The 23,108-nt window shown below is 39.5% G+C and overlaps 1 protein-coding gene across 1 annotated transcript in view; it reads left to right on the top strand.

Moving 5' to 3' along the window:
* RALYL (RALY RNA binding protein like) overlaps positions 1-23,108 on the top strand; it is an 820,318-nt gene that overhangs the window by 689,005 nt on the left and 108,205 nt on the right. The window contains exon 4 of the mRNA XM_040261147.1: positions 3,313-3,345. Within this exon, the coding sequence (XP_040117081.1) occupies positions 3,313-3,345 (33 nt within the window). The remainder of the gene's footprint in view (positions 1-3,312; positions 3,346-23,108) is intronic.

Genomic DNA, 23,108 nt, shown 5'->3' with positions numbered 1-23,108 from the left:
GAGGGGCACGGGGTGGGCTGAGGCCATGGGAAATGGAGAGAGAGGAGACTGGAGCCGAGCACCTTCAGTTCAGTTCAGTCACTCAGTCGTGTCTGACTCTACTTCTGCAGCACACCAGGCCTCCCTGTTCATCACCAACTCCCAGAGTCCACCTAAACCCATGTCCATCAAGTCAGCGATGCCATCCAACCTTCTCATCCTCTGTCGTCTCCTTCTCCTCCTGCCCTTAATCATTCCCAGTATCAGAGTCTTTTCCAATGAGTCAGCTCTTCGCATCAGGTGGCCAAAGTACTGAAGTTTCAGCTTTAGCATCAGTCCTTCCAGTGAACACCCAGGACTGATCTCCTTTAGGATGGACTGGTTGGATCTCCTTGCAGTCCAAGAGACTCTCAAGAGTCTTCCCCAACACCACAGTTCAAAAGCATCAGTTCTTCGGTGCTCAGTTTCTTTATAGTCCAACTCTCATATCCATACATGACCACTGGAAAAACCATAGCCTTGACTAGACAGACCTTTGTTGGCAAAGTAATGTCTGTGCTTTTTAATATGCTATCTAGGTAGGACATAACTCTCCAAGGAGTAGTGAAGTGAAGTGGAGTCGGTCAGTCATGTCTGACTCTTTGCTACCCCCACGGACTGTAGCCCAACAGGCTTCTCCATCCATGGAATTTTCCTGGCATGAGTACTGGAGTGGGTTGCCATTTCCTTCTCCAGGGGATCTCCCTGACCCAGGGAATGAACCCAGGTCTTCCACATTGCAGGCAGTAATGCATCTTTTAATTTCATGGCTTCAGTCACCATCTGCAGTGATTTTGGAGCCCCCAAAAATAAAGTCTGACACTGTTTCCACTGTTTCCTCATCTATTTGCCATGAAGTGATGGGACCCAATGCCATGATCTTCGTTTTCTGAATGTTGAGTTTTAAGACAACTTTTTCACTCTCCTCTTTCACTTCATCAAGAAGCTCTTTAGTTCCTCCTCACTTTCTGCCATAAGGGTGGTATCGTCTGCATTATCTGAGGTTATTCATATTTCTCCCACCCAGCAATCTTGATTCCAGCTTGTGCTTCATCCATCCCAGCATTTCTCATGATGCACTCTGCATATAAGTTAAATAAGCAGGGTGACAATATACAGCCTTGACATACTTCTTTCCCAATTTTGAACCAGTCTGTTGTTCCATGTCCAGTTCTAACTGTTGCTTCCTGACCTGCATACAGATTTCTCAAGAGGCAGGTCAGATGGTCTGGTATTCCCATCTCTTTCAGAATTTTCCCCATTTATTGTGACCCACACAGTCAAAGGCTTTGGCATAGTCAATAAAGCAGAAGTAGATGTTTTTCTGTAAGGTCAAGCACCTTACACAGCAAATAACACGCTTAAAGTGAAGTCTGATTGATGTTAGGTTGAATCATTGGCAAACACGGGGAGGAGGGATTCTATTAATACCCACATTGGCTATTTCTCAAGTATTATTAGATGGAAAAATAAGGGAGCAGTGATATCATGATGATTTGATGGCCCAAATAAGTAAACAGTCTCCTGAATCACATAATATAGAATCCTCCTTATTTCTTTGAAGTAATTTCTTTTGATCATTTGTCACTGGCCATGTCTTATAAAACAAACAAACATATTTCATTGTTTATCCTCAATACTTTTCTCTTAGATCTGTTTGCCTATCCATATCATAAATATATGGGGAAAACAAGCATATAATATGACCAATAACTTACATGGAAGTCTTAATAATATTGGAATTCAGTAAGGGAAAAAGTTTCATAAATATACGTCTCCAACTCAACACCAGCAATTGATTTTCTCCGTTTCTTTCCTAAGTGTTGCTGCTCAAAGGGCCTCTAGGGTGCCTGCTCCCTAAAAGAGTCCCTTCCTGCTGTAATATTGTTCACCAAAGCAGCAGGGCTTTAGGCAGAGAGCCATATCAGCTCATCCAGTAAGCAGACAAGGCATATTTCTAATAAGCCATTTTTATATATTCAGAATGAAATAGAGACCAAATGATATTATTGTCTTCATTGTTTAGACTTGTAGAAAAGTGAAGATATTTGGCTTAATTCTAAAACAGACCCTTTAGATGTCCGTGTCAAAATACAATCATCTGGTGATCAGTAAATTTTTAGTGCAGAATTAAATGTCTTGCCATTTTCCTATAACTATTTATATATGAATAAAATAGTTTAAAAGATGAAAGTTTCTTAAAAATTTTAAACACTGGGGATTAGATTAAAATGTCCTCAATATTTGCCTATATTTAACCCATAATTTGGAGAAGGAAATGGCAACCCACTCCACTGTTCTTGCCTGGAGAATCCCAGGGATGGGGGAGCCTGTTGGGCTGCCGTCTCTGGGGTCGCACAGAGTCGGATATGACTGAAGCGACTTAGCAGCAGCAGCAACCCATAATTATAAGTTGAAAAACTTACATGAAAATGAAGTGGTCAGTGTGCACCTAGTAGCTGGTCTCCATAGCTTTTATTAGGAAATATTTAGAAGTGGGTCCTTTCCTGATTCATTTACCTTTCACAAATAGTTAATTTATGAAATCAGAAAATTAACTAGGAGCAAATACCAGCCTGTACTATAGCGGAAAAAGCAAGCCCCAGAAGGTTTTTAATCAGCTTGCACAAGATGCCACAAGTAGCCAGAAGCTTCGGGATTATAAATCTCCTTCAACGTGTTAGGAAACACAAAAAACAACTAGCTCTTAAGAAACACAGAGGAGGCCTCTAGGCCTAATTTCTCTCCTCCAACCCTAAGTGGGGTTGCTTCTAATAAACGGCCAGGAACAGTATGCTGCTTCTCTCTTCATTATGAAATATTCACTGGGAACAAATTATTCACTCTATATTTAACCAAATTCATTACAAATTGCTTCACTACTACAACAACCATCAACAGATGTATTAAAACTTCCACAAATTACTATTAAAAAAGAAAATAAATAAATATAGAAAGTACAAATCAGAATTAGACTAACAATATTATCTTAATGTATTATTTAAATGCTACATTTCAAATTCCAAATTTCAAATGCTACATTTCAAATTTCAAATTCCATGTCTCTCTCATCTTATTTAGCTTCTGCATTAATCCAGCCAGAATTTGAATTAGTCTAGATTAGGTCTTAATATATTATTTATGGTGTTTTAATGGAACGAAATTGTGCATTTTCCTCCAAACAAGTATAATAATTCTGTCATTCAAGTAAAAGAAAAATTTTCAAAATTCTATCATTCGTGTAAAATAGAAAATTGTCATATTAAAATAAGTTTTTCATCTTTTTCTTCATAGACTTGAGTCAAAGGAGCCTTTCCTGTCGGTTGGGTGAGTATATGTCTAAATTTTCAAAATCTCAGTTCTCTAACATCTTTAATTCAAATTAACAGGGTCTTCTGAGATAATGGTTTCAGTCATCAAACCCCATATTCAAGGTCATAACCTGTCACTGATGCATCATTTCCTCAGCAATGTGGCATTTACCTTTAAAAGACAACTAAAATGCTCCTTGAGATCACTGTTTTGTGATCTCAGAAATTTAACTAACCAGTGTATATGAGGTCCTATATCCTCTATAAGAGCTAAAAAAACATTCACAGTGATTATCTCATCAGATGAAGGTATGGTTTGATGGTTTTAAAAATCCCTCTGAACCACAGCTTCACTCTCCCTAATCACTCTGCTCATTTTTGTACTGTTGCTTTTCATCTACCCCAGTCAGTGTTTCTTCCCCTTTTCCTCTACATCTGTCTCCAAAATCTTTATCTTTTCCCCTGTCTCTCATTTCACTTTTATTTCACCACTGCTTACACTGACTGCTTCTTTGAACACAAAGCTGAGGAACCCTGGAGCAGATTAAGTAAGACTAACACTTCCCCTCTCTGATAGTGTCATTCTGAGTCACAGAATGTGTTCCAATAATAATATACCGTTGACAAGAATACACATGTACTATTTTTAGGCATTTAGCTCATTGAGACTCTGCAAAGATGTTGTCACTGATCTACCACGTAATCTTTCACTAACATACCAAAATGTCTTACTAAAGGACTTTTGCAGCATTGGGGTGGATGTTATAAAGTATCAGAAAGCATTGGAAGATGTGACGTCTAGTTCAGAAGAAATCATGCTGTTATTTGATGGTGGGGGTGGGGGGAAGAATCCCACGTCAGCAGCCAAGGCCAGAAACGAGGGATGGCATCACATTTTTCAGTGATGGCATTGGTTTTCTTTTATTACTTTGTTCTCAGCCGTTGAATATTTCTCTGACTTATTGAACAACATGGTTCCCTCTGTCCTTCTAGTCCTCCTAAAAGTGTTTCAGGAGGCCATTTGAATCAGAAGAATCACAGTAATTGCTGGGGCTTCTGGGAGGGGAAAACGGAGTAGAGGCCCTTACTGGAGGACTTCATGAAAAATGAAAGGTCAAGTTGAACTGGCCCCCCAAATTGTTAGAGCATGCTTCTTCCTTCATTCATCATCAGCTCCCATTGTTAAAAACCTTTAAGCCTGAAGTGATCTTTTTTATTTTGAATTCATGTGCGTCCCGCCCTCAAGTCCGGAGGCTGAAACCGCTTTTCTTCATGCCTCACTTGGCACAGTTGATCGGCTGCATTTCCTGTTCTCCCGAGTACTTTGAGACAAAAACCCATTTATTGCAAACTTCTATTTTACAAGGGCAGACCCTGAGTAATCTTTGTTTTAAACGTCTCAGAAGTTTAGAACTCGGTATGAGAGGACTGAGAAAAAGTTTCCCGAAAAGAATGATCTATCACTCTGCAAATACTACTCAAAATGGGAAAACCGGTGTGGCAGCAAGAATATATTGCTTTCCTTAGATATGTCTTAAAATAAAGTGGGGTGAAACAAGCAGCCCAAATAGTCCTTCTGACTGGTTATTTTGATGTATAGCGAAATGTCTCCATTCCCCTCCAATAAAATGATTTTAAATAAGACCGTTCAAAAATATACATGAATCTCACTCCTTACCCTGTTCGGTAAGAGGTGATAATGAGCATAATGGATACTTACGAGCCTACTAGGCAACAGGCAATCTACTATAAGAACCATGATTCAAATTTGTGACTGAATTAATCCAGTCACTTGCCAAAGGGAATGAATAATCTGATGTACTGTCTGTGGTATCAGTTGACATGTGAGTATATGCGATTGAGTTTTTTTGGAGCCCTGCACACCTTACTCACATTAATTTTAATTCTATAGTCCGTAAAACTTACATTAATGAATAAATCAGTACTAAATAGCTCATGTTTCAGTCCATTGCCTGACAGAGTCTGAAAGCACTTTTATGTATATATGTACAGAAGTACATATAGGATTTGCTTTTGCCTTCATAGGCTGTGACATTTATAAACTATTTTATTGGTTTCTGCAGTTACTTAAACTCCCAAGCCTCAGATTCCTAATTTGTGAAATGGAGATCAAAACAGAAAATTTAGATCGAGGATTTAGCATTGTTCTTAGCACTGTTCACAGCTGTCAATGAGAGAGCTCTGAAATAGCTCAGAGAATAAACCTCTACTTCTACAGATTATCCCTTGACTTACATGTAGAAACCAAAAGAACTTTTTATGTTGCTGTTGTCCAGACGCGAAGTCCTGTCTGAATCTTTGCAACCCCATGGACTGCAGTACTCCAGGCCTCCCTGGAGTCCCTTACCATCTCCTGGAGTTTGCCCTAGTTCATGAAACTCCAATACTTTGGCCACCTGATTTGAAGAACTGACTCACTGGAAAAGACCCAGATGCTGGGAAAGATTGAAGGCAGAAGGAGAAGGAGATGGCAGAGGATGAGATGGTTGGATGGCATCACTGACTTGATGGACATGAGTTTGCACAAGTTTGGGGAGTTGGTGATGGACAGGGAGGCCTGGTGTGCTGCAGTCCATGGGGTCACAAAGAGTCGGACACGACTGAGTGACTGATGTCCATTGAATCACTGAATGCCATCCAGCCATCTCATCCCTTGTTGCCCTCTTCTTCCTCTGCCCTCAGTCTTTCCCAGCATCAGGGTCTTTTCCAGGGAGTTGATTCTTCCCATCAGGTGGCCAAAGTATTGGAGCTTCAGCTTCAGCCTCAGTCCTTCCAATGAGTATTCAGGACTGATTTCCTTTAGGATGAACTGGTTTGATCTCCTTGCTGTCCAAGGGACTCTCAAGAGTCTTCTCCAGCACCACAATTCGAAAGCATCAATTCTTCGATGCTCTGCATTCTTTATGGTCCAACCCTCGTATCTGTACATGACTAGTGGAAAGACCATAGCTTTGACTATATTTCTCGCCAAAGCAATGTCTTTACTTCTTAATATTATACTCTCCAGGTTTCTCATAACTTTTTTTCCAAGAAGCAATCATCTTCTAATGTCATGGCAGCAGTCACCCTCTTCAGTGAGTTTAGAGCCCAAGGAAGTCCATCACTGCTTCCGCATTTTCCTCTTCTATTTGCCAGGAAGTAATGGGACACGATGCTATGATCTTTGCCTTTTTAATAGTGAGTTTTAAGCCAGGTTTTTCACTCTCCTCTTTACCCTCATCAAGAGACTCTTTAGTTCCTTTTTGCTTTCTGTCATTAGAGTGGTATCATCTGCATATCTGAGGTAGATATTTCTCCCTGCAAACTTGATTCTACCTTGTAACTCATCCAGCCTGGCATTTCACATGATGTGCTCTGCATATAAGTTAAGCTAACAGCCTTGTTGTTTTTCTGACATAAAAACTGTAAATGGAATAAACATGAGTACAGATATTATGTTTCCTATTTCAATGATGAACATTAATAATTACTATTTAAATATTTAATGGAAAAAATATTGATAAAACTTTAATGTGCATCTCTTAATGTAAATTAGGGAGCAAAATTCCTCCTTTGATAAATGTGCTATGGTAATTATGAATAAAATTTTAAATATTACAAACATAAATTCAAGCCAAAGATTCCAGTGGAAAAATTTGTCACAGAAAGTTATAACACAAGGAAATATTTGCTTATGGAAGAAGGTTAGGGAATGATGAAAGGAAGTTCAATGAAATTTCAGATGTTAGACCTTCAGCTGTATGGTGATATGAGAGGAACTTTCTTTCATATGCACCAGTGAAATATTAGTAAAATAATGTCATTACGGAAAATTAAAAATAACCTTGAGTCTAGAGTGAGACGTGAAGGTTCACCCCAGAGTCTGAGTCTGTCAACTCAGGGAGGTCAAAGATTCAGTATTTCCAAAGCTGTCCAGGCAGCTCTGGCACCAGCCAGGCCTGGGACCACCATCCACATTGTATGCAGCCTCCCTCGTCCTGTCTGTACAAAGCTCACAGGTTAAGGTCGGTGGAATCTCTTCAGAAAATCTTTGAAATGCAGCCACCCATGGGTCTCTTCCTGTCTTGGATGTGTATGGCGGAGGTGGACACATTGATCTAGAATTGTCCACCAGAGACCAGGGTAGATGTAAAGACACCAGAAGATGTGCCTTGGAGGTCACCACGGTTCACGGGGAGCACAGCACCTGTGCTCAGGGGCATAAAGCTCATTCCATTGTTGTCCTAGACCTAAGGTTGGGGTATTTAATGAATATTTTGTTATATGAAAATAAAATGCTTTATATTTAAAATCATAGATACATTTAATGTAGTTTATATGTGACATGCATTACATATGTAAACTGATTGAAATATATCACATAGAATACATTTTATTATAAATATGATAAATTTAAATAATAGATTCAAAAATTCAAGTATTTTCCTATCTCACTCACCTCTCAATAGTAAAAAAGAAAAATCAACTCTTTTTAGAACAAAGCGTAGCTTGAGTACTAAAAAGTGCTAGATGGCTGATACTCTGTTCATCCTCAAAACATTACATTTTAGAGTGATTTAGAAAACTCTTCTGGCAAATGTTTTCTTGTATATGGCATCGGTTAGATTCTGATTTTAGAAATCAACTGGGAGAGAACAGACATCAAGTTTGCATTCAGCAAAGTGAGTAAGAACCCGGTGATGGTCCCAATTAAGAGTCTAAGATATAAATCTTAGTTTAAAACGTCTTGCCTTAGAAAAGTTTTACAGCTTTTTAATGAAGAAAGAGATGAGAGGAAAGGAAACTCCTGTTCACTTGACATTTGAGATTCATAGAGTAAAAGGACATGTCGAGACAATGCATGAATTCCCTTCAAGAGCAAGTGGCTGTGTCGACAGTTTGCAGACACTGAGCCACTTAAAAGTACACTCGAGGCACTAAGTGAAAATTTCCCTGTGAACTGTTTCTTCTTATCTCTTTAGCATGAAGTTAACCTTCTTCAAAGAAAACTTTTCATATGAATGAATTGTATTTTGGAATCGAAATTTTGAATCATACCAATTTTTTGGTTGATGAATTTTCCTATAAGTAGCTTTATTAGGCTGAGAAGGTGATGGCACCCCACTCCAGTACTCTTGCCTGGAGAATCCCATGGACAGAGGGGCCTGGTGGGCTGCAGTCCATGGGGTCGCTAAGAGTCGGATATGACTGAGCGACTTCACTTTCACTTTTCACTTTCATGCATTGGAGAGAGAAATGGCAACCCACTCCGGTGATCTTGCCTGGAGAGTCTCAGGGACTGGGGAGCCTGGTGGGCTTCCATCTATGGGGTCACACGGAGTCGGACATGACTGAAGTGACTTAGCAGCAGCAGCAGTTTTATTAGAAGGATGGTTATTTACTGCATGGGTAAAATTTTTTTCAGACTTTTTTCACTGTTTTAGAATAATTTAAGTAACTCAGAAGAATTTAAATATTTTTATTAATATAGCTCAGGATGCGTTGTCTCTCAGGCTTGGCTGAGAGAGATTCAAAAACACATCAAGGATAAAATTATCAAAATTATTGTATTTATCTGTTAAAGCACTGGCTTTAAGAGAGAGTTGATCGTGCCCCAGCCAAGCCTGGAGTTCCCACAACCCTGGCAAGTCCCTGCCCTGTTCTACTAAGTCCAGCTGAGAAGGAGCTTACACTGTCAAAAGAACAAAGCTCCTGCAGCTACAAGTATTCCTCATATAATTGCAAACACCTACATTTTGTCAAATAATTTTCCTTGGGGAATATTTTCCCCTTTTCTCTGCAGTCTTGGAACTGAATTTGGAGCTTCAGTGTACTTCTGCTGGTGCTATAAAGATATTATTACACTTTGACATGCTTATTAGGTCAAAGATTTACATCAGTTTACTTCTATCCATGTTTTGTTTGAAACTTCGTGTTCGCTGGTGCTTTAGGAAATGGCACCCCACTCCAGTACTCTTGCCTGGAGAATCCCATGGACGGAGGAGCCTGGTAGGCTACAGTCCATGGGGTCACAAAGAGTCGGACACGACTGAGCGATTTCACTTCACTTACATTATTATACCAAACTGCCTGTTTTCAGAGACTAAACTCTGCCATTGATTTCCTTGATTTGAATTCCATTCTGTCATTTCCCAGCTATGTGCCTTGGGCAATTTAAGTCCTCTGAACCTCCATTTTCCCCCTTGAGGTAATAACTAACTATTAGGGCTATTGTGAGTAAGATAATGTTGCAAAGTGCTTAGAACAGTATCTGACACATAGTAAACAGAAAATAGATATCATTTGTCATCAACACTTTGTGCAACAACTAAGTTATATTATAAATCTTTCCTAAAGAAGTGAGTTCTTCTGAATGACAGAATTCCAGCTAATTAAATCCAAAGGCCTGAATATTCTAGAAAAGTGGTAATGGAATTGAATTCTTGGAGAAGAAGCTCAGAAGAGAGTGAAATCAAGAGTCGTGAACAAGGACTTTACCTTGGAGATCTTTCAGGAAGATAGACAAGAAAAAAAACAGCATGAAGACAGGACGCAATTTTGGAATGTGCTTACATTTATATAAAATAACAAGTACAGTATTTAAAACTTCCATAAGAGCATGAAAATAGTAAAGCAATACCACTTTAGGGATAATTATAAAAGAGCTTCAAAAAGTAAACAAGAGACTTATAGACTACTGTAAAATGATTGGTGTTGGTCAATCACTTAGGGATTAAAATGTTTGATCTAGGAATTGAAACATTAAAGAAATTAGCCAAATTGTCCAGAAAATTTTTAAAACAAAAAGTAGAACTTGAGTCTATCCTCCATGTGAACTAAGAATTCAATAGAGAAGTAATAAGAATAGCATCCCTGGAAGAAGGAATTGGAAGGAAAAATTGGCAGCAGGGAGAACTGATTGCACCAAGCGCATCAGGTACGCCAGTCCAGCAAACCTGAAAGCTCATGAAGAGAGGAGAGATTAAGATGGGCGGGTTAAATTAGTGGCTGTTTGCAGGGAAATTATACTAATGCAAAGAACGTTCTTTACCTTCTGTGGGTTTAGTAGAGTCATTGAATTACTGTGGGCTTCCCTGGTGGCTCAGCTGGAAGAAAAAATCCGCGTGCAATGTGGGAGACCTGGCTTCGATCCTTGGGTTGGGATGTTTCCCTGGAGAAGCGAAAGGCTAACCACTCCTGTATTCTGACCTGGAGAATTCCATGGACTACTCCATGGGGTCGCCAAGAGTTGGGCATGACTGAGAGACTTTCACCTTCACTTTTCACTTTGAATTATTGTTATGTGTATTTGTTTGTCTGTTTTGCCTTTAACTGAAGAATGTTCTTCAAAGTGAGGTTGTAACAGAGCCACTTAGAACACTGTTGCAGTAGCTCAGGCATGACTTGAAAAGAATCAGAACTTGAGCAGAATGACATCATTCTCACCTGTTAGGATTCAGTTCAGTTCAGTTCAGTTGCTCAGTCGTGTCTGACTCTTTGTGACCCCAGGGACTGCAGCACGCAAGGCTTCCCTGTCCTTCACCAACTCCTGGAGCCTACTCAAACTCGTGTCCGTTGAGTCGGTGATGCCATCCAACCATCTCATCCTCTGTAGTCCCCTTCACCTCCAGCCTTTAATCTTTCCCAGCATCAGGGTCTTTTCCAATGAGTTGGCTCTTTGCATCAGGTGGCCAAAGTATTGAAGTTTCAGCTTCAGCATCAGTCCATCCAATGAATATTCAGGACTGATTTCCTTTAGGATTGAATGGTTGGGTCTCCTTGCAGTCCAAGGGACTCTCAAGTTTCTTTTCCAACACCACACTTCCTCTGTCCATGGGATTCTCCAGGCAAGAATACTGGAGTGGGTTGCCATTCCCTCCTCCAAGGGATCTTCCCAACCCAGGGATCGAACCCACATCTCTAATGTCTCCTCACTGACGTTATACTTTACCACTAGGGCCACATGGGAAGTCCTTCATAATGTGTACGTAATTTCAAAACATCATGTTGTATACCTTAAATGTATGCAGTTTTCATTTGTTAAAAACAATCAGATCTCAAAGAAAAAAAAAAAAGAATGGAAAAGAAATGCCTGATGAAATAGTTTTCTTTAATAGTATCAGAATCAGTGAGTGATTGAGTGATGTCTTAGGGAAGTTCAACTGAATTTGGTGGGATCGTGGTGACAGAATGACAGGCTAAAATCCAGGTGTAACATTGAAACTAAGGAAGAGTTAACAAGAAACTGCCTCTAAGCTTTAAATACACCCATCAGACATTATGGGACTACTAATGGCCAATTCAAAACCTATCTTTTGATGGTGTGGATCCAATTTTCTCTAGGTCTCCAGGGAAAAAGGATAAGGGGATAAAGTCAATTTTCCTCTTCTAAAAATCTATTTTTAAAATTTTTTTAGACACTGTGCTACCACAAAATTAATGATTCTTTTAGCAACTGCACTTGTTTCATTTTTTCCAAGGTCCTCCAGGCTACTTCTCTGGAGAGTACACAAAGTTTCCACAGTGCTATTTTTGTAATCTAAAGCAGTTGTGCTTTCAGGCCCGATGCTACAACTGTAATTTTAATTTATCAACCTGCCACTCAGTAAAATGTTGTAAAAACATTTGAACGCTTAAACCCATCATTTGTTTCTGCACTTGTCAATGACACTCTTCTATACTTGTCAAAATCATTTAAACTGCACTATGATAGCATACACAATATCACCAATAAATTGGATAATCAATCATGTATGTATATATTTTGACAGTGGTGTCTTGAATGCATGGGTTTCAGGACACACTTCTAAGAAGCAATCATTATGCTTCAATACTAAAAAACAGTACAGTCATCAAAGAGTCTTCCTCAGTCCTTACAATTTAAAAAATGTCTTAGGAAACAGAGAGGCTGATTGTGACTGAAACAGCTTTTACTGCTTCAGTGAAATGTTCTCCTTGGGGAAAAGGAAGTAATTGCAGATTATAGCAGGCAGGAATATAGTGTTACTTGGAGGGAAGAAAATACATAGGATCATTAAATAGATTTATTTAAGTTCTGCTTATAAAGAAAGCAGTGGTGCAGGACTTTATAGCTGATGATATTTCAAAAGAGTGCTATCAGCACTTTCACTACGATCTAATTTGTTCATATAATAAAGTGTCACATTAAGCCAAATGTCACAATTCATATCAGTTTTATTTTGAAATTGTTGTCATTATATATCATAGGGAGCCTCTCTCCAAAATTTGGATGAGATCTTTGATCATAATTGTCATATAAAATTAATTTATCATTTGATATAAATACATGTAAGGAAAAAAAGCACCTGTTCAGTCATTAAGTCCATTAAACCCAGCAACAAATCTGGTATCATACAGGCTCCATGACTGTTTAACATAAATGTTGTTAAAACTGTAAAAATAATATTGACCAATCTAACTGTACCATCTGAACTCTCAGCCATTATGATTTTCACCATTTAATTATTTTTAAAAGGCAAACCTAATGAGACTACAAAATCTGTGGAGGATTTAAAATCATGTCCTTATCACACAATTCTAACTTATCCAAGCAAATTTATAGACATCAAATACCTATATATAAGAAAATAAATTGCTAAACTTGGCATACATAAAATTCCACAGTGAGAAGAACTAATCTTGAGTGATACTATGGAATCAAATCAAAACAATTAAGGCTTTGACAGGTATGTTAACTAACACAACTACCACTGTTTCCATATTGCCACTAATACTGTTTTTGAGGAATTCGTTTTTAAAATGTGAAGCCACACTGGAAAGGGTAAGCATATAATCTGATTGAAGATAGATATGTTTACTGAATGTATTTATGAATAAAACAGAAATGGTGGCTCAGATAGTTTAGATGTCATATGTAGAAATACTGCATGAAGAGAGTGCTATTCATCCAGTTTGAAATAAAATCTTAGTCTTATGTGCTTATGGAATCTGTCCTGAACACAATCACTCACTAGAAGTAAGTATGCAAAAGAAAGTGCTGCGCTCTCATTCATCTGAAATCAACCCAGCTCAAAGGAAAGAAAATTAGTTAAGCTTATTTGAAGAGAACAAATTCTTGCTTTTTTTTTTTTTAGCTCCATAAAATATACCTAAAGCTGGCTTTCTAGCTGAATCATACTTGATTATCTAAATAATTCCCTAGCAGTAAATACTCTCCATAGAGGGCTCAAGGTATTGATTAGCTTTTATATTTTGTTGCTCATTGAATCGTTACTAATTCTCATGTAGATAAAATAGATACTAAAGATACTATAATTTTTTCAATACAAGAAAACAGAAGGAAAGATGATGCAATGTCCATTAAGACATACAGCATATCGGTAGCCATTGGAATGGAATCCAGCCTAGGCTTTTGGTTAAAGAGCTGCCAGTTTCATGCATACTAACACTTCATGCTCTCTTCTGAGTTTCATATTCATTTGATTCATCATGAAGGCCTAAATAATACCCTTAATTATTCAGAAAAATACATAAAAAGTTATTTACTGCTTTCAGAGACATTACAAATCCCAGATTTGCACTATAAAAGCACTGGCAAAAGCCTCACTTTTCAATTAAATCCTGTTCATCCAGCCAAGAATGACTGATCTTTATTTCTTCAATTCAAAGTTGTGACATTTTAAACATTTTTAATGACATTTTCAAAACACAGAATACTTTTTGATTCAAAAGATTTCCTGCAGTTATCACAGCGTAATCAATAGTGGCCAAATATTAGCATAAGAGATAAGAAAGCCTTCATCAATGATCAATGCAAAGAAATAGAAGAAAACAATAGAATGGGAAAGACTAGCGATATCTTCAAGAAAATTAGAGATACCAAAGGAAATTTTCATGCAAAAATGGGCAAAATAAAGGACAGAAATGGTATGGACCTAATAGAAGCAAAAGATATTAAGAAGAGGTGGCAAGAATACACAGAAGAACTCTACAAAAAAGATCATCATGACCTGGATAACCATGATGGTGTGATCAGTCACCTAGAGCCAGACATCCTAGAATGCAAAGTCAAGTGGGCCTTAGGAAGCATCACTACAAACAAAGCTAGTGTAGGTGATGGAATTCCAGTTGAGCTATTTCAAATCCTAAGAGATGATGCTGTGAAAGTGCTGCACTCAATATGCCAGCAAATTTGGAAAACTCAGCAGTGGCCACAGGACTGGAAAAGGTCAGTTTCATTCCAATCCCAAAGAAAGGCAATGCCAAAAAATGCTCAAACTACTGCACTGCTGCTGCTGCTAAGTTGCTTCAGTCGTGTCCAACTATGTGCGACCCCAGAGACGGCAGCCCACCAGGCTCCCCTGTCCCTGAGATTCTCCAGGCAAGAACAGTGGAGTGGGTTGCCATTTCCTTCTCCAATGCATGAAAGTGAGAAGTGAAAGTGAAGTCGCTCAGTCGTGTCTGACTCCTAGAGACCCCATGTACTGCAGCCTACCAGGCTCCTCCATCCATGGGATTTTCCAGGCAAGAGTACTGGAGTGGGGTGCCATTGCCTTTTCTGAAACTACTGCAAAATTGCACTTATCTCACACACTAGCAAAGCAATGCTCAAAATTCTCCAAGCCAGGCTTCAGCAATACGTGAACCATGAAATTCCAGATGTTCAAGGTGGATTTAGCAAAGGCAGAGGAACCAGAGATCAAATTGCCAACATCCGCTGGATCATGGAAAAAGCCAGAGAGTTCCAGATAAACATCTATTTCTGCTTTGTTGATTATGCCAAAGCCTTTGACTGTGTGGATCACAATAAACTGTGGATAATTCTGAAAGAGATGGGAATACCAGACCACCTGACTTACCTCCTGAGAAATCTGTATGCAGGTCCAGAAGCAATGGTTAGAACTGGACATGGAACAACAGACTGGTTCCAAATAGAAAAAGAAGTACGTCAAGGCTGTATATTATCACTCTGCTTATTTCACTTATATGCAGAGTACATCATGAGAAGAACTGGACTGGATGAAGCACAAGCTGGAATCAAGATCACCAGGAGAAATATGAATAACCTCAGATATGCAAATGACACCACCTTTATGGCAGAAAGTGAAGAATAACTAAAGAGCCTCTTGATGAAAGTGAAAGAGGAGAGTGAAAAAGTTGGCTTAAAGCTCAACATTCAGAAAATGAAGATCATGGTATTGGGTCCCATCACTTCATCACAAATAGATGGGGAAAAGTGGCTGACTTTATTTTGGGGGGCTCCAAAGTCACTGCAGATGGTGACTGAAGCCACGAAAGTAAAAGACGCTTGCTCCTTGGAAGAAAAGTGATGACTAACCTAGACAGCATATTAAAAAGCAGAGATATTACTTTGCTAACAAAGGTCCGTCTCATTAAAGCCATGGTTTTTCCAGTAGTCATGTATGGATGTGAGAGTTGGACTGTGAAGAAAGCTGAGAACAGAAGAATTGATGCTTTTGAACTGTGGTGTTGGAGAAGACACTTGCGAGTCCCTTGGACTGCAAGGAAATCCAACCAGTCCATCCTAAAGGAAATCAGTGCTGAACATTCATTGGAAAGACTGATGCTAAAGCTGAAACTCCAATAGTTTGACCACCTGATGTGAAGAACTGACTCATCTGAAAAGACTCTGATGCTGGAAAAGATTGAAGGCAGGAAGAGAAGGAGATGACAGAGGATGAGATGGTTGGATGGCGTCACCGACTCAACGGACATGAGTTTGAGCAAACTCCGGGAGTTTCTGATGGACAGAGAGGACTTGTGTGCTGCAGTCCATGTGGTCGCAAATTTTCGGACATGACTGAGAGACTGAACTGAACTGTAATATTAGCAAAAGCCTGGCATTTCTTGTACTCTAAAGCTTATTAGAAAAAAAAAAAAAGAAATGCACTGAGCAGCTATATTTTGGCATGCTAACTAAGGTGTAATTTTAAAGTGAAAAGTCAACTCCCAAATGTTTTATGTTTTTAAAAACCTTATTATTTCTTTTGTGTAGTTTTTACTAGGTCACATTTAAAACTCAGTGTTTACAACCTGCAGACCATGTTCAACTTCAAAATGATATAATAGTGCCTATAGTTTGACTCAGTGGTGAGCAACCCTTGACAATAACCTCTCTTTAGCTTTAATAAAAAGCATATAGAAGATGAAATATTGATGAGACATTTTTCTCAGAAATTGGCTACATTATCATAGCATGCAGGAGGTATTTCAATGAAGTATATGTTATAGCCCAACTGGATACTAACAATTTTGAAAACCTTTTTTTAAAAGTGAGGGTCTCTAGAGAAGTTATTTTAAAACTGTGTTCCTTGACCACAGGCCCTTGATTATCCACATTAATCTCAGTAGGCCCATGGCAGTCTAAATTCTCCAACTTTCTGTGTAGGCCCACCAGGTGACAGATTAAGGGTCTGCCCGATAAGTTGGAGCATCCTAATCCTAATTTTCTTTAGTCATCAGGTTTCAGTTTGAAGCTGGTGAGAAGGGATTTTATAGCATCTCTGCCCTTTGTGTAATGAACAGCCATTCAACTCCAATAAGTGCATCAATTCATTATTTGAAGGGCACTGTAAGAGTGTGTGCAAAATATTATGTGATAACAATGTCAGCTGCTGTTCTAAACCAGGCACTACACAAGAATAGTTTACTATTTTTGTGACTAAATATTGAGCTTTCCTTCCATATTGTAAAGATCACCCCAAATTACCATTGCTAGAGAATTTTGTAAAATGTTTAGACATTTATTTTTGACAATGACAAGTGAAGGATGATGACAGATTATTTAGATTTAAATATCTAGTATGCTGAAAGTATTCTGCAGTTCACAATATTGTTAACAATTGTTCACAACTGTTCACATATTGTTGAGCAGTGTTAATTGCTTCACATTTAAGCTTTCAAAGCAAACGTTAAAAACAAGAAGTGCATATTTGTTACAATATCATTTCATTCTAATCAAGACTTCATTTCCAAGATTTTTATCCTTAGTTCTGAATATCAAATCAGTTATACTTGGATGAAATTTATGCAGTGTAAAATTCTGTTAAAGTCATCTTGCCAGGTGCAAAGCAAGATAAAAAGGTAGACTAGTCTAGTGTTTCTCACTATCTTCTCAGCAAAACAATGCCAATCCATGAACTGTTTTTGACCAGTGTATGGCTAATTAAGGTACAAAAGAGGAGTAAGCATTTAGAAACTTTTATAGCATTTTTGATAATGCTGTGACATCTAATTGCATGATTCTGTATTTTCTGAAATCATCAATGTGTGATGGATTGTTAATTATAAAATTAAAGACCTAATCCCTCAACACAATAAGTAAAGAAGCCTTGGCTAAGACTAAGCCTTTGCTTCAAGGATGTTATTTAATAAAGAGGATAAAGCAAATGAGCTGATATCTTTAATGTCATACATTGCTTGGTAACTCTAATCTAAAGATAAAATAGGGTAAAATAGGAGGAAACAGAATTTGCTTCTCCTCACAAGTACATCAAGAGTACATCTGTAGAAGAGTTCTCACAGATCACCAGCTGAACACTAGCAGAAGACCTGAGACGCCTAAAGGCACAAGAAAAGTCCCCACACAACCGGGTTAGACAGAAGAAAGGAAGAAAAGAAAAGAAAATTGGAAGGGGACATCAACCTCGACAGGCAGCTGAAGGTGAAAAGAAATCCCTACACTTGGAAAAGCCCCTCTGCAGGGAAACCAGCTGGAGCAGAAAAGGAGCTCCAGGGGGTCGGAGGGGAACCTGGCAGCTGGTCTGCGGCGGGCAGGGCAAAGGAGGAACTGCACTCGGGGTGGGCGCTGCGGTCCTGCACGCCCCACGCTGAGTTGTGTGTCTTGGCGCAGAGAGGGGCTGAGCCCTGAGACTGGGGTTTGGAGAGCAGACCCCGGGAGAGAGGACTGCTGTCGGCTGTGAAGAGGAAACCGACGGGACGGCAGGAAGGAGCTCCCCAACCGGGAAAGTTTGCTGAAGAAGCCCAGGACGCCGGAGAAGCAAGGCGCCACTGTCGAAGGGCCAGGCTCACCACTGCAATGCCTTCCCTTCCTGCAGCCCCCTGCCTTCGCAGACACCGGGAGAGGCCCCAGTCTGAGGAAGCTCACCCACACCCCAGGGCAAGGCCTCCTCAGGTCACACAGCCTGCAGGATCGTGGGAGGGACTCCCACCGGAAACAGTGCGCCCCAGTCTGTTGCAACTTCCGGTCCGTCGCTGCCACCGAGGGCGCTTCACGCAGACCACGGCCCTTCACGCAGACAGCAGCTGTGGCTGCCTTATTCCTCCTAGCCTGAGCGAGTAAGTGTGCCCCCATCAGCTGCTGCTTTCACTCTTTCTCACTGAGGCAGGGCACAGACACCCGGGGGGTCCACACACAGAGCTGGACCTGAAATCAAAGTTGAGGCCCAAGGGCTGTGTGACTAAGGCAGAGGAACAACAGTCTTTCCTTGCAGACCCACAACCCACGGATGGCAGGCTTGCAGGAGCTTCGTCACTCAGTCGTGTCTGACTCTTTGAGACCCCATGGACTGTAGCCCACCAGTCTCTTCCATCCATGGAATATTCCAGGCAAGAATACTAGAGTCAGTTGCCATTCCGTTCTCCAGGGGAATCTTCCCAGCCCGGGGATCAAACCTGGGTCTCCTCCATTACAGGCAGATTCTTTACCATCTCAGCCACAGGGGAAGCCACAGCTTAAATACCCACTATCAGCTTGGTAAATCCTGCATCTGAAGAATATCTGAATGGACAACAAACGCTTCCACAACTGAGATTCATCTAATTTTAGCAGCTGTGGACTTTGGGAGCTTGTACACGTGGGAGTTGGGCTAGGTCAGAGGCTGAGTTTCACCCACAGTACCCACTGCTGGTCCAAGGGCCCACCTAGAGGTATTGGAGTGTCTCCTGGGAGGTGGGGGTTGGCTGTGGTTCACTGTGGGGGCAGGGACACTGAGGGCAGAGGCCCCAGGAAAATTTTATTATTACTATTATTTTTGTTTGTTTCATTTTGTTCTGTTGTGGTGGTGGTTGTTTTTTATTATTTAATATTTTTCTTTTAAAAATATTTAATATATCTTTTTATTTTTCTACATTAACTTTTTCGTTTTTTTTTTTCTTATTCTTTATTTTGTTTTGATCTTTTTAAAATCATTTTTGTGTATTTTCTTTATGTTTACCTTTTTTAGTTTGCTTTCTTTCCCTGTTTTGTTTTTTTAGTTTGTTTTCATTTCAAAGTTCTTTTGTTTGATTGTTCTCTTGTTTTCTGCATTCTTTGTTTTTTGTTGTTATTACTGCTTGTTTGTTTTTGCTATTTGGTTTGAGTTTTGTTTATCTTTCTTACTTTTTTTTTTTTCTTTTTTTGCCATGCTGCAATACTTGCAGTGTCTTGGCTCCCAGGCCAAGAGTTGGTCACAGTATCCAGGGCGGGAGTACCAAGTCCAGGATCTGGACCTGCAGAGAATTGCCCCCCACCCCACCCCAGGAAACATTTGTCCATGGTATCAAGGTGGAATCATCTTGACCTGGTTACACCCAAATGCCTGTGGGCTCCAGTGCTGGAGGCTCATGCCAACCAACCAAGAATATAGGAGCACTGTGACACTGCCCCAGCCATCAGCAGGCTGCCTGAAGTCCTACTAAGCCCATACACCCACCCCAAACCCACACCACCTAACCCAGCCCTGCTTATCAGAGGGGCAAGACCCAGCTTCACTCAGAGTGCAGGCACCAGTCCCTCCCAGGAGGAAGTATTCACAGGCTGGTGGACTGAAGTCACCCACCAGGGGGCAGACAGCAGAAGCAGGAGGAACTACAACACTGTAATGTGTGGGAAGAAGGCCAAAAACAGTGAGTTAGACACAATGAGATGACAGAAATAATTTGCAGACAAAGGAGCAAGGCAGTAATCCACAAGACCAAATAAAGGAAGAGGGAATAGGCAATCTACCTTAAAAAAAATTCAGAGTAAGAATAATACAGATGATTCAAGACCTTGGAAATATAATGGAGACCAGATGGAGAAGAAACAAGAAATGTTTAATAAGCATCTAGAAGAAATAAAGAATAAATAGTAACAAATAATACAATAGTTGAAAAAAAATACACTAGAAGGAATCAATAGCAGGGTAACTGAGGCAGAGAATGGTGGAAGATTCTGGAAGATAGAATGGTGGAAATAACCACCATGAAGCAGAATAAGAATGAAAAGAAATGAAGACAGCCCCAGAAACCAATGGGATAGCATTAAACGCACCAACATTTGAGTTATAGGGATCCCAGAAGAAAAAGAAAAAGAGAAATGGTCTGAGAAAAATATTTGAAAATCTTATAGTTAAAAACTTCTTTAACATGGGAAAGGATCTAGTCAACCAAGTTCAGGAAGCACAGAGAATCCCATTGAGAATAATTTTGAAGAGAAACACATTAAGACAAATATGGATCAAACTGAAAAAAATTAAATACAATGAAAAATATTAAAAGCAGCAATGGAAAAGTAAAGATAATATACAAGGAAATCAGACTGAAAAGTGAGGAAATAGAAAATGATACACCATGCAAATGGAAATCAAAAGAAAGTTGGAATAGCAACACTCTATCAGATAATATAGACTTTAATATAAAGAATGTTACAAGAGTCAAGGAAAAGTGAAAGTGAAGTCGTTCAGTCATGTCAGACTCTTTGCGACCCCATGGACTGTAGCCTACCAGGCTCCTCCCTCCATGGGATTCTCCAGGCAAGAGCACTGGAGTAGGTTGCCATTTTCCTTCTCCAGGGGATCTTCCTGACCCAGGGATCAAACCCAGGTCTCCTGTATTCCAGGCAGACGCTTTAACCTCTGAGCCACCAGGGAAGCAGTCAAGGAAAGACACTGTATATTGATGATGGAATTTATCCAAGAAGATAACATTTGTATAAACCCAACATAGGAGCTCCTCATGCTGAAGCTGAAACTCCAATGCTTTGGCCACCTGATGTGAAGAACTGACTCATTGGAAAAGGCCCTGATGTTGGGAAAGATTGAAGGCGAGAGGAGAAGGGGATGACAGAGGATGAGATAGTTGTATGGCATCATCGACTCAATGGACATGAGTTTGAGCAAGCTCCAGGAGTTAGTGATGGACAGGGAGGCCTGGCATATTGCAGTCCATGGGGTCACAAAGAGTTGGACACGACTGAGTGACTGAACTGAACTGAGAGCTCCTCAATACAAAGGCAATCACTAACAGTCATAAAAGGGAACATCAGCAGTACCACAATAATGGGAAGGGACTTCAACACTCTAGTTATACCGATAGATAGGTCATCCAGAGAGAAAATTAATAAGGACACACAGGCCTTTAATGACACATTACACCAGACAGACCTAATTGATATTTATGGGGCATACCATCAGAAAGCTACAGAATTCTTTCTTCTCAAGTGCACATGGAACATTCTCCAGGATAGATTACATCTTGGGTCAAAAATGAAAGCTTTGGTAAATTTGAGAAAATTGAATTCTTATCAAGCATCTTTTCCAATCACACTACTATGAGATTAGATGTCAGTTACAAAGCAAAAAAAAAAAAAATCAAAATTACAAAAACATGGAGGCTAAATAATATGCTATTATATTACCAATGGATCACTGAAGAAATCAAAATGGAGACCAAAAAAATACCCCAAAACAAATAACAATGAAAACAGGACGATCCACAACCTATGGGATACAGCAAATGGAGTTCTAAGAGGGAAGTTTATAGCAATACAGTCTTACTTCAAGAAACAAACAAACAGAAATCTCAAATAAGTAACCTAACCTTCAATGTAAAGCAACTAGAGGAAGAACAAACAAAACCCAAAGTCAGGAAGAGGAGAGGAATCATAAAGATCAAAGCAGAAATAAATGAAATAGAAATGAAGAAAACAATAGTAAAGATCAATGAAACTGAAAGCTGGTTCTTTAAGAAAATAAGCAAAATTGATAAACCTTTAGCTAGACTCATCAAGAAAAAGAAGGAGAGGACTCAAATCAATAAAATTGGAAATGAAAAAGGAGAAGATACGACTGACACCACAGAAATACAAAGGATCATAAGAGACTACTGCAAACAGTTATATGCCAATTAAATGAACAACCTAGAAGAAATGAACAAATTGTCAGAAGGGTACAACCTACCAAGATGGACCAGGAATAAACAGAAAATATGAACAGATCAACCACAAGTACTGAAATTGAAACAGTGATTGATTTTAAAATGTCCAACAAACAAAAATCCAGGACCAGATGGGTTCACAGGGACATTCTATCCAACATTTAGAAAAGGGCAAACACATATCCTTCTCAAACTCTTCCATGACTTCCAGGTTCATTCTATGAAGCCATCAACACCTGAAACCAGACAAGGATATCACCAAAAAAGAAAAAAAAAGATTATTACAGGCCAGTATCACTGATGACCATATGCCATGATCAAGTGGGATTTATCACAGGGATGCAGGGATTCTTCAACATATGCAAATCAATCAATGTGATGTGGTAAGTCACTTTAGTCATATCTGACTCTTTGCAATCCCATGGACTGTAGCCTGCCAGGCTCCTTTGTCCATGGGATTCTCCAGGCAAGACTACTAGAGTGGGTTGACATTTCCTAATGTGATACACCATATTAACAAGCTTAAGAATGAAAACTATATGATTACATCAGTAGATTCAGATAAATCATTTGACAAATTTCAACACTGATTTATGATGAAAGCTCTCCAGGAAATGAGGATAGAGGGAACCTACCTCCACA

This window comes from Oryx dammah, unplaced genomic scaffold (assembly GCF_014754425.2).
Source record: "Oryx dammah isolate SB20612 unplaced genomic scaffold, SCBI_Odam_1.1 HiC_scaffold_19, whole genome shotgun sequence".
Taxonomy (NCBI): Eukaryota; Metazoa; Chordata; class Mammalia; order Artiodactyla; family Bovidae; genus Oryx; species Oryx dammah.
The sequence above is the reverse complement of the archived record's forward strand: the minus strand, read 5'-3'. Positions and strand labels throughout refer to the sequence as shown.